The sequence below is a fragment of the Mastigoproctus giganteus genome, chromosome 3 (genome assembly GCF_048544385.1).
Source record: "Mastigoproctus giganteus isolate SK-2022 chromosome 3, ASM4854438v1, whole genome shotgun sequence".
Lineage (NCBI taxonomy): Eukaryota > Metazoa > Arthropoda > Arachnida > Uropygi > Thelyphonidae > Mastigoproctus > Mastigoproctus giganteus.
In genome coordinates, this window is record NC_143577.1 from 60,131,158 (window position 1) to 60,148,595 (window position 17,438).

General features: G+C 34.6%; 1 protein-coding gene across 5 annotated transcripts in view; it reads right to left on the bottom strand.

Annotated features, from left to right (window-relative positions):
- The window catches only part of LOC150088045 (gamma-aminobutyric acid receptor subunit beta-like), an 863,205-nt gene that overhangs the window by 602,496 nt on the left and 243,271 nt on the right, over positions 1-17,438 (bottom strand). For all 5 annotated transcript variants that reach the window (XM_090369305.1, XM_090369303.1, XM_090369307.1 and 2 more), the window contains exon 4: positions 8,644-8,870. In XM_090369305.1, coding sequence (XP_090225431.1) covers positions 8,644-8,870 — 227 coding nt within the window. The remainder of the gene's footprint in view (positions 1-8,643; positions 8,871-17,438) is intronic.

Genomic DNA, 17,438 nt, shown 5'->3' on the forward strand with positions numbered 1-17,438 from the left:
ATTTGGTGCTTCCATATCTATAAATTGATGTATTACGCCCAAGCTGGTCTACTGCTTTAATTTATAGACATCTTCAAGGATGTCCAATAATGAATAAAGACATCTGAATGCATTATTCAGATGCATGGACGCTATTGATCTTGTTGAGCAGATGAGAAGAATTTCCATTTATCATATAAAAATACAAGAATAAATGAACTAATAATTTTCTATATAAAATGATTGTCTTGTCTTAAAAAGTTTAAGTAGGAAATCATTATTTCTATTTTTTTTTACATAGAACTATCGAAAATAAATTAACATCGAATTATTTTGAACTCCTAAATTGAAACAGTTGGACAGGTAATAACTATTTTTGTACATTATAGGAGGAGGCAAAATAATGAGCTAAGAGAGTGCTCTTTTCTAATCCACGAATTTTGATGGTCCTGCAAATATAGAAAATAATTTTGTCTTGCAAGCAGCAATCAATCGAAATCTTCTATTACTCTCTGAACATGATTGGCATGAGCGTGGCGCTGGAGATGAATATATCTGATTTTAGGATTTTTTCACAGTTTGATAACGACAGTTATCACCATTTTGTCGTCCTGCTAGTTGACAGAAGTACCAGAATATGGTGCGCAGGCTTATTCACAAGACAAAAAAAAGTTCTTAATAATGGACACGAGAACTATTAATTCCGAAGTTTTCTTGTTTCATTCCAGCGTTCACATTCATGGGTTGGTAAATAGGTATATTATTTCTGGTCATACAGACCGTTATAATTAAATTGTGGAAACTTCGGAACAGCGTTTAGTACAACGAGCATCATTTAAAAATAATAACAAAGTCGAAATATAATTAAGAATGGTTTGGATCTCTGTAATTTTATAATGTAATATATTTTAAAAGCAGAGAAATTGCCAACATTAAGCAGAGATTCTGCTTATTGATTATTACTGTAACATTATATTCCCAGGGATTCCATTCGTCATGGCTTTTCAACTGATGACACATTACTGCTTTTTTTTTTGTCTTCAGCCATATTGACATATTTTAGTGCTGGATATACGACACATGCTGATACACACCCAGCTTTTTGCGTATTCCCATAACCACAAGTCTTAAATACCTTGGGGAATATGGGTCGTGAAAATAACGCCTCGGCTCGTGAAATGCCCGGAATATGAGTGCCTTTACAGAATTCGCGATATGAATCGAAGCACCGGCTTACGAAAATACAAAACTGCATAGGATATAAGGTAACGTTCAAGAAAGTGAAGGATGCTTTTGCTAGGTGAAGCGTGCGAGATGTGAGGAATAAGCACTTTTCTCAGCAGGACGAAATTACCCTCAAGAAAATGCTATTTTCCTTATCTTATGAAGGTGAATGACTCCATTTTGATGCTCACAACACCATTGCGCGCGAGAGAGAGAGAGACCGCAGTTTATTAAACTTTTGTCTACATATAGAATAAGAGTTGGAAAATATAAGATAAAATGGATCTTAAATATATATTATTTTTCATACTAAAAAGACTGAATTCTCTTTAGTTTGTCTAAAAGTCTTATCTGAAACATACAATAATTTAGACGAGTAATATCTAAGAATATCTTAATAACAAATTTAAATTTTCTTTAAATGATCTTTGACATCCGCTGAAATATTAAGCAATTGCAACCTCCGATATCTGTATTAGAAATGCTATATTTATTCTGACAAAAAAATAATTCAGCAACTACAAAGTAACTCACTTGCCCTACAGTAAACAGGCAATAGCAATCTTATTTCAGTGAGCTGCTTGGGGTAGCATGATAATACAGTATAACATATTAACGATAAACATTTTGACGGATTTCTATCGGTACACGAAACTTTTGTTATTCAATCACAAATTCTGAAATTTTTTCATAGTCTATATAGACAATTTAACACAAGAAAATTTCTTCTCGAAAGATCTATTCTGTATCCCACTGTTCCTGGAGATGCCCGACTGCACAATCAAAATGAGTCGTACTCTATATCAAATTATGATATTTGACTTATATTTATCCTGGCTCTCCAATCATTAAATATGCTAATATCTGCAAATAACTTTATTTTAAAAATGAAATTCCACGCTTTGATCCCTGCGTCTTATTGCAAATAAATTCCTCTTCTTATTGAAAAATCAGATTATTATTATTTATTTTTTTTTTAATGGTACGGCTTTTTATTATATATTCATATATTCTACTGTAATATAGCTACCTGGTTATCAGGTACCTGCATTACAAGAAATATTTCTTACTGAAAGTTATTTCTGTCTTAAGACAAGTTTTCTTTTGAATAAGCAGCTTAAAAACGCTGTATTTAATAATAGCGATTTGTTGTCATAAAGAGTTAATCCGTTTGGAAAGGGCCTCCTACGTACTTTTTCTAGAAAATTGATTTAGGATTAACATGAATTTTACTTTGTACAGTTGAACCAGGCTAATATTTTTCAAGCACGTTTGGTGAATTTGTTTAAAAATATACTTAAAGGCTTGCTTTCAAAAATATAAGGGATTTGCCTAAATGTTGAAATAAAGTAGTTTTATTTCGGCAATAATTTCTCTCAGATTAGTTTTGAATTTTCCCGGTACCTTTCTATTAGAACGAAAAACGAAGTATATGAAATTTAAGTTCACTTTTCCATTTACATTTCCCTTTTATTTAAGAAGTTTCTGCAGCGAATAATTTTAATCAATTTCTTTTATTGAAATGATTGAAATTACGCCTTATTTGCTATTATGGTCTTGGAATTTTCTGTTAGGCTAAAATACTTGTTTATGTCTTTGCAGCTATTTTATATATTTTCGGGTTCCACCGTTTGACGAATGCTATTATCAATTTTCGAAAATTCTACACAGTGTCTAAATTCATCATTGTTTTAAAAATTTGATTTGAGAGCGTGCGAATTTGGAGCTAATCCTTTAGTGCTGGATTCATAAATCCAACACTAAAGGCTAATAACAGAGAGAGGTTATGCCATGTGTTGTTGTGGTGGACCCCAGGGTTCCCCCATTAGCCTGAGAGAGAGAGAGAGAGGGGGGGGACAGAATATGGACTATAGAATAGAGCGGACACCCAATATACGCATTTAGTTAATAATAACAATTGAACAGTACCATTTAATACAAAACAACTAGACAATGGTGAAACTGCCATGCCGCTAGGTTGGCCATTTGGGGGAGGCGAGAAGTCAGAAACCCTGCGGCTGGTTGCTAAAGATCACTTGTGGGCAGCCCGGAATTCTAGCGATAGGACCCGAGGAGTCAGAGAACCCACAACTGGTTCGGCATTGTTATTAAAGATAACGCAGGAAGCCGATGGCATTATGGGTGGGGCCCCAGAGCTGATGGTTTTGCAACTGTAACTGGATCAATAAGAGCCAAAATAAACAGTTATATCAGCAGTAATCGTTTCATTGTTCCTAAGAAAAAAGGAACAAATAGTTCAGAATCGATTCCTATGAGAAATTTGAAGCCATCTTTGTCTTTACCATGTATAATGCACATATGGATTTATTCTCTGATCGTTGTGCATGTTTAGAGGATTAAAATTATGAAATTACTCTTATGTGACAATGATATATAAACAAGTTGCAGTATGCAAAAGGATAAAAATCTGTAACGCGCAGAAAATATAAATTAAAAACATCCCTTCGTCTTCTTTTATCATATTCAGGATTAGAACGCCTGAATTTTATGAGGATGAAGCATACATCACATGACATGGTGTGTACGTCCAATCCAGTAATCATGTAAAATTCTACTGTTGTTGAAAAGCCTGTCAGACAAATTTCTGACTGATAAAGCCAGTATCCATTTCGCAAGTTATCATGTATATTTTAATTTAGCTGATTGTAATGTGTTAACTGTAAATATATTTTATTTTATTTATATAGTTTTCAGTTGTAGTGTCCACAACTTGATTTTTACTATCGCTTTTATAATGTATTTACATCATTTAATAAACGGAATTTTGAATACATTGTGGTCAGTACTCGATAGATTCAATACTTATTGTATCCCTGACCTCAGAAGGTTCTTTCAATGCCTAAATCTCGAGTATTCTGTAAAAGTGAAAACAATCATTAAAAGCCATCTCCTCCCGAAAGGGAGCATTTCTCTCCTTCAGTCTGCAATTAGAATCGAATCAGGCCTCTGCTACTCGATACAGAAGAGCCATCCGCGATGTGTAACTGCGAAGGTTTAGAGTAAAAAAGAATGAAAATTATAACGGAGATGAAAGAACTTTTAGGAGAATTTTTCACAACAGAATCTAAAATATTATATTCACCTCGATGAACACAATACGCTATAGGTATATATAAAATATAGTATAACGTTGGATTCATAAATCCAACACTAAAGGCTAATAGCAGCATCTTTTTTTTGGGTAGTTGGTTCCATTGACCTCCGCTTGTACGCTTGATGGTATTCAAACAACTTTATGATAGAAATGCACCCTTGATAGCCGCTTGCCCCTCAGGTGACATTTCCCATAAGGTAATACTGTGCTACTTGCCCTAATCATATCAAATAGTTCAAGCAACATAATGGGCCTACTTCTTTGCCTTTTTCTGCACAATCAGTGGACTTTATTCCATGTGGGAGATCGAAAGGGATCCAGAATTTCTCGCATCCAGGGATCCAGAATTTCCCGACCCTACAGGAACTGCAAAGTGTCTCATCGGGTGCACGAGTTAACCAAATCCTTTTGGCGTACTATGGCCACAGATACCGATGCGCCTAATAAATCCCCAAACAAACGAACAACAAAACCGTTGCCGGAAGTTACTGGAGTCTAGGCTGAGACGAATAGCTCCTATTTTATAATTATTTGTAGTCAAAAAGTACTGAGTTTATAATAATACTCAAAACTCTACCGCTGGTTGTCCCAAATAAAAAAATATGTAAGAAACACGCCATAAATTAATGGTTCCTAATTACTGCATCAATGTAATGAATTTTCGGTTCATGAACGCAATTAATGCAAGTAACTGGCAAAATATGATTACTTAAGCTCTACTGTAAATCAGAGTACATAAAATGTGGAAATGGCGTGTATGCTTCCACACAGATGGCTATTATGCATACGGAGGAGCCATTTTTCTCGAGATTCATTATTCTTTTGCATTTCTTTGAAAACGATGGCCAAACTTTGGATATCGTCGACATTACGAAACACACCAAAACTAAACGAATTTCACAAGCGAACATGATCGTTAAGCGGCGAAAAATCTCTTATGTGCGGCCGTTTATTTTGGGAACCCTGGATTACGGAAAAGCACGAAACACAGCGTCAGTGTTCAGCAGTCGTTTCTTCCATTAAGAAAATTATGGCACTTTAACCAAAGGTTACACGCGTTTCTGTGCTTGGCCATAATATGATATGGCAGGTAATAAGGCTTATTAGAAATATTATTACTGCATTAGAAAAAAGTGGAGGGTTTTAATTTGACTTTCTTATAAATGTATGTATGTCATAACAGAATCAAAGGTCAGGATTTAAACGATGTGCTCAGCGTTTTCTATAAACCGTCCTACCGATGTTTAAGACATCAAAACTTGTTTAAAAGAAAAGTTATAAAATTGATAAACCGCTTATATTTATATTATACTAACAGAGTAAAGCTTAATTAACAAATAGGTTACAAATTCTTTTAAGTAAACGTGATATTTCATTATATATATATATATATATATATATATATATATTTGGTTATCCGAATTGTTATTTATTATATATTTTACGTTTATACAAGTATTTTTTTAAATATTCCTCTTGTAGGATTCTGTATACAACTAGTAAATTTTGATTGCCAGTTGTTTTGACTTGTATTTTTTCAGGCTGAACAATTTCAGGCTGAAGTTGCCCTCTTGTACATATCGGTATGATCAAAAATATATCAAAAACAAAGAATTTTCTTAAGACACAGCAGTTGTAGTAGTAAAGATTATAACTGCTTCATGACTCGTTTTGCAACTAGAGCTATATTTCGATGTATACGGTACACCGTTTCAAATACTGAAAAAATAATTACACAGCAGGGAAGAGGGAGAAAATTAAAACGTATCAATTCTCTAATTAATTTCATCAAATTCGTTAAAAAGAGAAAATTTTAAGATAATTCTCAGATGAGTTATACCCAGACTATAAGCACTTTCAGGATTATGTTGATCAACAACTTCCGTTGGCATTCATGACATTCAAAACGTTTTCGTAATAATTAAGAAACAACTTTAATCTCATGGCTTGAAGAAATTAAAACTTTTAATTATCCAACATCCATTAAAGAAATGGAAGAGCTAAAGAATAATTTCTTGTGATTCCGATATTCCCTACTCTGATTACCTATGATAGAATTATTTTCCTTCTTCTATAAAATGATAGAAATAATGGATCTTGCGGGCATTCTGCTAATAAAAGAGACAAATTACTGTTTTTAAATTAATGAAGTTTCATTTTCTTTAAATCCCAGCGGCTCTTGGAATACATTTCCTTTCTTTGAAGGACGTAAAGTTGCCCAGGTTTGGACATATCGATGCGAAGATGTTCTTGTAAATGTGTTTTACGAAATGCAATTAACCCTTCATAAATTTGAAGTTTATACCCAGTGGAATATAAAAAAAAGGAAAAGGTGGGATACACAATCATTCTTTTAACAGTGTGACAATGTTTCATAATAGAAATACCAAAAATCAAATTAAAGACTGGATACACTAGACAGTTTTGCTCAAAGGCTGTAACAATTCTTATCGGTTACAGATTTTTTTTTCTTTATTGCAAGTAATTATTTAAGCAATGCTAATGAAATAAGTGGCATTTTCTTAGAAATAATTTTAAAAAAATTAAAAATAAAATCTTAATTATTTTACACATATCAGTAATGAAGGGGGGAGGTAATTTGTTGGACTGACATAAACGCACAGTACGATAAATAATCACAATAATCGTGAAAACATATTTTCTATCATTAAATATAAAACAGGAAGAGTACTGAAAGATATGCAAATTTTGATTTTATTTATATTTAAATCAACAGTATAGTATAAGTAGGTGTTAGAAAACAGCTAAAATAGTTCGCGTCCTTTTTCAGAGCACGTTATTGATTCAATTAAAGCTCTTCCTGGTAGTTATAGGGCTCATATATTTCATAAAATATGAAAAGGAGTAAAACTATACAAAAATGATATATTTTATCCAAGTAATATTATTAATCAACTCATTTTCCTGAAATTGGTCGACTTTCACATATGTATATACTACATGGGTGGTTCCAATATCAATTAGAATGGTGTTTCTATTGAGGGCTTTTTAAGAAACGTAGGGTGACTAAGCAACTATGGTGTTACCATTGGGGGATGGCAACCTTTAGCTATAGCTGACAGAGCAAGACTAAGTTAATAAGTACACATCATCGGGTCTGAAAGGGAAATGCAAGCTTTTTTTCTGCCCAGAGCTGTTATAAATGTTTGTTTGGGGAAAACGTGAAATCAGTCGAAGTTTTAACACTTATACACTTTTGATTGTGATAAGTATTTATCTCTTGACTAAGCTTTATGTGGTGTGAAAATAAATGGCTAGGGTTTCTGAAGTACAAAAACTGATCCTTACTCATCTCGTGTGAAATAAGCCAAAACCAATAAGCCAAAGACATTTTTTTCATCATGATAATGCCTGGCCTCATACAGCAGCAATAACAATAAGTACTCTGAGGGATCTGAAGTAGGAAGTGGTTTCTACTTCCTACTTCAGATCCCTCAGAAGTAGGAAGTGGTTTCTGTTTCACCACCCAGTCTAGATTTAGCACCAGCTAATTATCATTTGTTTAGATCGTAAAAATAGTTAAATTTTTCAAATTTAACAAGGAAATTATCGAAGCTGTGCGATTCTAGTTTCGTTAAAAATTAAGCTTTTTGGTAACTGGCATCGGAAGTTAGCCGAAAGATATCAGAAGTATTTAGATAAGAGAACTAACTGAAGAAGTAATAATATTTTTGATATTATTACAATTTGTGCCAATTAAGTTCTATAAAGACATTCAAATTCATATTTGAACCACTCTCGTACCTTTATTCTATGCCATGTTGAAAAGTTTATATTCAGTTCAAATGAAATTCAATGCATAAAAAAATTAATTACAAACCTGAGGGAAGTCTGCCGACGTCAAGAACAACCTGTGGTTTAATTTATTATAATATCTTACACAACTATTTGATTAATAGAGCTGAGTATAAATTAGAATATTAGGGATATAAACTCTCAAATAATTAGCTAGATTATTTAATGATTTCCTTTGGCATATTGTTGTAATTTAAAATTGGTCTTAAATAAAAATTCAAAGAATTGAAAACGAATATTCTTTAAGTCATTATTTTAGCATTATAACTATCCAAATAAACAATAATAAATTTGCCGCACTAAAGAGGTACTTTTCGTTTTTTTTAAGACAGTATTTGAATAAATCTTTGGGATGTTTAAGGATTGAATAACCGCGAAAATATTTCATTTATTTAATTGTATTATTGATCTTTGCAAACTGAGATGCCCACTGTCTTTCTGTCACCACTTTTCTGCTACCTCTTACGGACAGAGAAGCACCTCTTACGTGGCTTTTAGATGATCCTTACCTGATACTTCTGAATACTTCTCCGCCAGCTCCAATCCTCAAGAATGTGTTTTGTGTTGTGGCTTTGTGGAAGTATGCACTTTTCTCGTTCACAAAGAACGTGTCGGGTACCCATATTCTGTCTGCAACTTCAGCACCTACTGTAAGGCTTTCAAACCCAGGTCGGGGTGTAAAGGAAAGACGATCGTCGTTCCAGGCTTGTCGAAAGTAAAAGTCTAACGTGAAATCCTAAATTGAAAAACAAAATTCAGATTTTAGTAGGTGAATAAAGGAAAAGAAAGGGACAATTCAAATAATCAATCTACACTATGATTATCATTAGGAATGTGATAAATAAAACTAAGCATGGCATTTGCTATATTAATAGCGCTAGAAGTGGATAAGCGCGAAAATCGAAACGCTCATATTTGGTGACAGAAATGAAATTTACTATACATTGCTTTTTTTTCAATCATTCATACTTCACCATTAATTACTAATCTGTTCACACTTGTATTGAACTTAACTGAAAGTTAAGTTCAAAAAAGTTTATTTATCACCTTGGAAGATAGCTACTCATAGATATCGGAGTTTATGGCCTTTAAAATTTATAACCACAGTTTTGCGTTATTTGGAGGGAAATAACAGAGCGAAAATAAGTCCAGATTCTACCTTGTTAGCAAAATGAAAGTATTGAAGAGAAGCTTCAATTAATTGAATGTCGACTCAAGTAACATTTTTCAGAATTTTTCTCTGCGCAATTATTCATAAATTAAGCCCTTCAACTTGGACAAACCTTTTTATTCCTTCTCTAAATGAACTGAACTAGACAATATTATTTTACAAAAGATGGAAGCATCTTTTGATATTAATTAACGAAATCCTTATTTAAAACATCTAATTTAGGAGAGCCAGAATGTTATCTGCCTGGGTACATTGATCGGACAAGAATGTTACCTGGCTGATTACATTTAAAATTTTATAGAATAGGTGTCTACTAATCTTCCTTAGAAGGGAAGCTTTTACCGTAGCTGGGTTCGTTCAGCTGCACTTCCCCCTTTGTTTCAGTTCTTTGCTGTTTCAAAATATGATGTGGTGTGGTCAGATGATAACAAGGTTTGCAAATAAGGGCTCACATCCTATAAAGTTTAAGGATTAGTTATAATTCTGGATGATTTATCGACCAGATTTTAGTAGGTGAATAAAGGAAAAGGAATTTTGTTTGTGTTACGTGAAATAGGATGCGCGTAATTCACTTTTGAGAAGATTGATTGATGCGCGTAATTCACAACGCAAAATTCACTTTTGAGAAGATTGAAAATCTATCAAACCTGCTTTTGGAAAGCTGGTGAATCGTTTTTCCACCGCCTGTTTGGATTTCTGTTAATAATCAGAAATTTCATGAAAATTACGAAGGAATAATATAAGGAAAGAAACTAACAGTCAGTTCAAATTTCAGATATTTTCAAAATCGACAAAACTGTATAAAACTTCTATGCAATGACATTTAGAGAATTTCTCTGAACATTTTAAAAAATTTGAATCTCGAATTCTCCAATAAAGGAATAAATAAGAGAAGGAAATCTGCCATTCGAGTGAATTTTTATCAGAAAATGTAATCTTTCTTACAAACTGCCAATAACTCTAGACGGTGAGTGTTAGAGCAGTCTTTCTTAGTTACTGATGTTTGCTAAGAGTCTGGTTGCCAAGGAAACTGGTTGCATTGTTAAATGTTTGCAGAACACGAGGATCTACGCGCATCCTATTTCACGTAACACAAACAAAATTCTCCCCTCCTTTTGCCATAATGGATTGTTGAAGGAATTAAACGCAAAGGAAAAGGGATTTACTGCATTGGTCGGTTCTTTTAATCTGTACTACACTTTATGATGCTCAAAAGGCTAAACGGCCATCCGCTTAACCCCTGCACTCAATTTCAGATTAACTATATTTTAGACACTTAATATCAAGTTACTCAGTCTGGATTCTAGATAGGGATACTAGAAGCTATAAAAAGAGTCCAAAGTTTCAAACCTAAATTGTCGTCTTATTTTTTAAAGGTGCTATTACCCGAAGTTATCTTGAATCGAATAACAGACTGATAAGCGCTTATATGTTGGCCACTGACCGAAGCTATATTTGTGATAGTGCAAGCAATATTCCTTTTATGAGACAACCAGCTGCCCTTGTACTGCTTTAGTATATCTTTAGTAACAAATACCAGTAAACTTTCTTTCCTTGTTATATTCCTTCGCAATTTTCATGAAATTTCCGATTATTAGTTGAAATCCAAACACTGGAAAACCGATTCACTAACTTCTCTAAAACAAGTATCCTCAAGTGCAGTGTTCTTTAGGTCTTTGCAAAAATGAATCCTGCGTTGCTTGGCGTTTTTTAAATCCTCTTATTTCAAGAATTCTTAGCCGGAACAACATTGTTATCTCGATAACATCTTAGTAACTGATAATTTACAAGTAGGTAGAACGATTAATAATCAGAACCAAGCTGTGTTGCTAATTGAAGTTTAATTCTACTTAATATGGTCCGAATTTGGAAAAAAATTCGGAGGTAACTTACAGAGAAGAGGGTAAGGAATTAAGGATGCTTAAGATGAGAAAGAATTATGGATTATCATATAAGCAGATGTGAGGTGCCAAAAAATAAACTATGAATTATGATCTAAAGAAACCGGGTTTATAAGAATGAATGGCGAATGTAGTAGAAAACCTTTGACACGTAGTGCATTTCAGAAGTTATCCATGTCATATAAAGGAAAAGTTTTAACAAAAAAGATAAAATAACCTTAAAAATACATATATACACGATATGTATAATTTACGAGACAATATGGAGGGAGCGGTTGAAAACTATGTAGTTATGGTGAGTTGTTTGCATGTCGAGTCACGGTAACCTGCGCAAAAGTCATGCGCAGCATATAAATTATCAGCAGAGAGTCGTAAAGATCAATTTTCAGGATTACCTCCATATGTAGAACCCAAGATAGCGTCGCCGCAGAATGAGGATTCTTTGTTGCATCAAAAGTACATCATGTATGATGAAAAATGTGTATTAGTAGGTCATTCCAAAACCTGCAGCCGAGTAAATATCTACTGAAGTTATGTTTATCACGCAAAAAGGCTTGCATAATTAATAAACGAGTACTGCGGAAGACCTTGGAAGAGATTTAATTAGCTAACTATAGTCTGAACACAGATATAAAATCTACGGTGGGGTTTAGTACGTTGGAACAGCTTGTAAAAGTATCCCGGAACACACGGAAGTTTTTTTTTTAGTGAAAATCTGAAGTATTAATATTAAATAATTCCTGCTCTTAATATATTTACATAGCAAGAATAGTATCAACAAACCATTCTGGTTCCATCTGAGAGGTTATTTTATTTTTATTATTCATACTTTGATTGTAAGCTTTTTTTCTTCAACTATTTCAATGTGGAACATTTAGCGTTGTTATAAAAATTATCCTGTTGATGTCTGAAGTTATTACTGAATATGGGCATTACTCATTTGCCCTATACACACTTTTTCCTGCGCTGAAAAAAAAAAAAAAACTTGAATATACCTATTGTGGATTTTTCTTAAAGCTACATTGGCAGGCTGACCGCGCATATAATTCAGTTTTTTTTTTTGTTTTTTTTTTACTTCCATAAACAATCTAAAACCCCCATTGGAGGGGCCAGATTTTACTTTTGTTTATGGAAGATTTAACATTTTCAGTAAGATTTTTGACGTAAACATTTTATGTAAATTAAGCATATGGAAAACGGATCAGTTAATGGAAGAAGATATTCTGTGTGTGTTCTATTTGTTGCATTTTATTTGAAGCATTTACAGTAGGTTATGTAGCCGTCTTAATTTGGCGTCAGCTGAAAGGAGAATATGTTCTAATTTCCGAAATTTCCAAACGTTTGAAATTTAATTATATTAGAAATACTCTGACTGCTCTGAGAAATCACCATATGCCTGTTATCCGCCGCCATCTTTACTGATGATTTGTTACACAGTTTGAAGAGGAGGCGAATGGATACCATCCGTTAAAAGGTTAGTTTACATTCATAAGATTCGTTCAAAATATTTAAATTCATGTATTCTTCTGGCACCTACATAGATTCACGTGATGTTATAACTGTCTGAATGCCTAAAACGGGTTATACAAATATACTTCACGAATATCCACATTATTTTTTCATCTTTGGTGTTATTTCGTTTTTCAGTAGAAGATAGCATTTTGTTTTATTAGGCGCAATTTTCTATGATGTTTTAGTATCAATAATAGGAAAAATAACTCTGGGCGATGATCTCTGACCATTGAAACAGTCTAAATATTCTGCAATTTTTTGTTCTCTGCTAGTAGCCTAGCCAAATAATAATTCCTCTCAGAGGAAATCTGGTCTTCTATCTGATGGATAACGTCTCTTATATCAACGGTTTAGCAAACCGATGGAGAGTGAAGAGTAGGGAGAATGAAAATATTATTTTCAGTATACAGAGAATAATGAGCATTTTCTGCAAATAATGATAAAGTTTTGGCAAGACATATGAAGTACAAATTTCGACTGACAACAGTCCTTTACTGGTTCTTAAGATCTCCCTTAACAGAAATAGCCTCCTACTGTTAAGCTGGATTCTCTTGCTAAACTTCTGCTCAAGTACATGGGGATTACAGCAGAATCCCATGTACTGGAGACTGGCTCTCATTCCTGTTGTATGCATAAAGTACCTCAAAGAAAAGAAGAATATATAACAATGATATATAGGGTTATTGATACAAGAAATAAGTGGCAATGATATCCAGGGTCAAAAAGGAACGAAACCTAAATTGAATGACCAGGAGCTTTCTCTAAAAGACTGGCTTCATCCCCATAATAACTAACTGGGATGGTGCCTGCGCACCCAGAATAAACAAAGTTGCCATCTATAGGCAACTGGAACAAGTGCTGTCTGTAGAAAAGTATCAGGTGCCTATTGGACAGTTTCCACCGGCGGTCGGCAGTAGAAACTGATAGACCAGCGGTGAGAAGTTTAGTGGTTTATCCATGATGACCTCTGACCGCTGATCAGAGGTCATCATGGATAATCTCCATCTCCGTGTAGCCCTCGCTGGTTTTACTATTATATCAAGTAGAATATGACCACCACCATTATTGGCGTCTCCATCACTGAGAATTCTGACCCCAAACAACAGCGATTTCGGATGAAGACACCAATCAACGACATTTGGTAAACCTGATGAAATACGTCCGACTACGGCTCTGTAAAAAGAAACTTCACCCAGGAAGCGTACTTTGCAGAAGGAACAGACGGACACTTGTTCTTTCCCGGAGTCAATACCACGTTCATGATCAGAGGGCCGGCTTGCCCCATCAATAAAATGCAGTTTCACCGATCCACCCCCCCCCCTCACCCTCTTGCTACTGAGGTGAAGCAAGACAGCACTCATTGTGCTGTATAGCTTCCCAAATTATTAGGACCTCAGATAGGTTTTCGATCTTACCTGTGGAACAATTATTCTTAGATATGAAAACTTATAAAGGAGAGAAAGCGTCGAAGAATTCTTTGGTTTCACAGCGGGTATCTTCAACAAGCGAAGGAGACAGTACCCTTTGCGAATTTTGCCATCTACACCCAGAAGAACCTCTTGTCATCTTGGTTCTCCACAGTACCGTCTTCTCCACTGGCTTTTGGGCTCCGTGTGCTGACACAGTGGACTGCTGTGAGGAATGTGCTAACCCCTTGGGCTAGGACAGCTGTTCAACTTGCCGTACAGTACGCATGACTATAGGTCCTGCATGTTGTGGGGGCGAGATAATTTTTTTTGTACGGCGGCCTTATTTCGACAACGGTCTGGGGCCACCATTACGGCACTGATGTGAGGAATCTGCCAGTATTCCTTTCCTGGATGTATCCTCTTCCTTCCAACCCTCATCATTTGACTCTTCTTCAGTCTTTTCGCGTTCACTCTGTTCTATTCTTTTGCATTTATAAAAGCTTCTCCTACCGTTGGGCCAATTGGTGGGACATTCCGCTAGAGTAGCCTGCCACCCTGCGGCAGGAATTGGTACTAGGAAGCCGCTTTTCAAGTGATCGCTGCTTCCTGTTAGCGAAGTGACCAGCCTCCAACACAGCAATATAATCCAACGATACTCTCATAAACCCACATCAATCGCAGCACTGGCTTCAGCAGAGTTTTTGTCCTATACAGAGAAGACGCGGTACTGCGGAAAACCTTATGCATTGAAAAAAACAAAGGTGGCATACGTATAGAGTCCTTTATTTATGTTGGAACTGTAACAAAGAAATGTTTCTGAAGGATACGAATCCGTTCTTTATTTTTATACAATTCTTGGAAAAAAGTCACAGAAAAATAAAACTATTTATTTTGTTTGCAACTTCCGTCTTTCAGATTACAATTATAGTATCCAGAGATCTCTTCATGTCTTTTAACTATCGATTTTATTTTCTGTATCTTGTGAAATCAATATGTGCTTACGAATCTTTCCCTCAAACCTAACCTCTGGTTTCCAAATTCCATGAAATGCGGTCGCCTTCTGTTCCTTTTCATTGAAATGCACTGCACTCCTTTGTAAACATAGCTGCTGCTGTAATGTCCAGTGTGCAACTCAGAAATACATTTCCATCTAACATTTATTTCCTTGCTAAGCAATTGATCAAAAAGCCTGACATTTTGACATCTTCACTTGAAAGGAAAGGTTGCTTGAAAGTGATGCTGCTGTGTTTCTTATGTTGGGAACAGTTCATAAATATGAATAAGACTTCGCCTAAAATATGAAAAATTATTTTGGAAGCATTCATCTGTAGAAGAGCTGATTTCCACTTATAATTAGTACTAGTTTTCCTTCAGTTTGGCTGAGATGTTTATAGGAGTTCCATATAGATATTTCTTGGAAAGTTTAGGAAATGAAATTTAGAATATATTTCTGCATAACCTGTACAGTGAAATTCTCTTCAGCTTTCTTGAATAAAACTGAGCGGCTGCCTTTATTTTTGTATGGTACTTGATAAATGTCAAAGGTATGCTGAAAACGTAGTACTCATGTGTTCACTATAAATCTATTTGTCGGATGGTTTTTCACGGTTAGATCAAGATGTTCTTCTACCACTTCTTATATAGTCATCGGCGCACACTCAACTGCAGTTTGAAATGGCGTATAATGATTTTAGTCACACACATCTGCCGCTGATCAAGATTGCAATCGCTCCTTTCGTCATCCGACACGTTAATAGACATTACATTATGTGATCAATAGCGTTATCTTTGGTTCCATCCTATAACCTGCTCCTGGAATGCAGTTCCAGGATGTATTATTATACTCGAGCACGTTTTCTGCAATGTAGGTTCGAGTTAATAATAGGCCAGTCCATCTTGCATACATGCCTATTATCTTTTGCCCACTGCTAGTGAATGGCAGCATGGTGTACCGTTGATATTTCCTGATATTCACTGCATAGTCATTGTCTACTCTCCCTTTCCAATTTTGCATAATATGGTTTGATTATTAAATATGAGAAATAGTTCAGATTATGATTATCAAAAGCATATTTAGTTCTTTCCGAACTACAAATTTAAATGTTCATTAATTAATATTTCGTGGATTCCCGGATATTTTGAATAACAGCGTATAGCATTGGCATATAGGTTTCATAAGTTGCTCGCATAATTTAGTTCTTTATATATTGTATTTTCAGAGTAAAGTATAATTTAGTCATGTCCCAAACAGCACCATATATTCTAATAATACAAAAACTATTTCCCGGTTCGATTTACACATTAGGTGGTCTTAATCTAAGAAACCACTGATCGTCTATTATCTCGTTCAGAACTGTCACTAAACGCTGCTGTGAACGTTAATGCTAAAGACAGGCTGGACTTAATTAAGTACAATGCTATAGTAAGCAATATTACACCACAATAAATAAGTAGGTAACATTTCACACTTTGTAATAAGTTTAATTTCAGAATTATAGTCAAATGAGGTCAGATTCTGTGATGACAGAAGGCGATAATCCTAGCTATAATTAAATACATATATTAACAATTTAAATCATGTTTTTCTTAGAGAAGTAATTCAAAAGCGTGTTATGCGATACCAAATCAGCTATCCCTGTTTTATCCTGTCTTGAAAATTTGGGATCTGTTTTATTTCATCGTGAAATTTCTTTTTTAATGTGCGTCACTTAATCGTAAATCATTAATAGTTCAAAGCCGATCAGAAATTTCATTCCACACATGGATTCATTTTGGTAAAAAATGAGTGTATATCTAAGAACAATACACCCAACTGCAGAGTTAAAAACCATCCATATCTTTTTAACAGAATAAACAAGACAGAAGAATTATAAGTCCATGAACGCAAAAACGATGCTAATAAATCGATATACTGGAGAGTGTTAAGTCCCATAAAATGGATAAAACGGTCATGTCGAGAACGATAGAAAGGGGTTTCGATAATATATGTTTAGATCCACAGTTCATCCATCAAATGCACGTGTCGTTAATGTCTTTAGTTTCCACTCGCGATATAAGCGTACAGCAATATTTTACGTGTGTTGTTAAACTTGTCTTTGCTATCTGCTATTAATTTTTGGCGTGACTTTGCTGGTAAAGAGAGGAAAAAAGAATTGTCCATGAAACCACCCTCCTTCTCTCTGATTATAAAGTGCAGAACTTTAGATATCTGTTGCCTAGAGACCAAAGACTTAAAGCAAGGGGAGGAGTTGTCGAAACACTACTAAATTCCTTTCTTCTCTAACAAGATGGAATCAAGGAGGCAGCTGTGG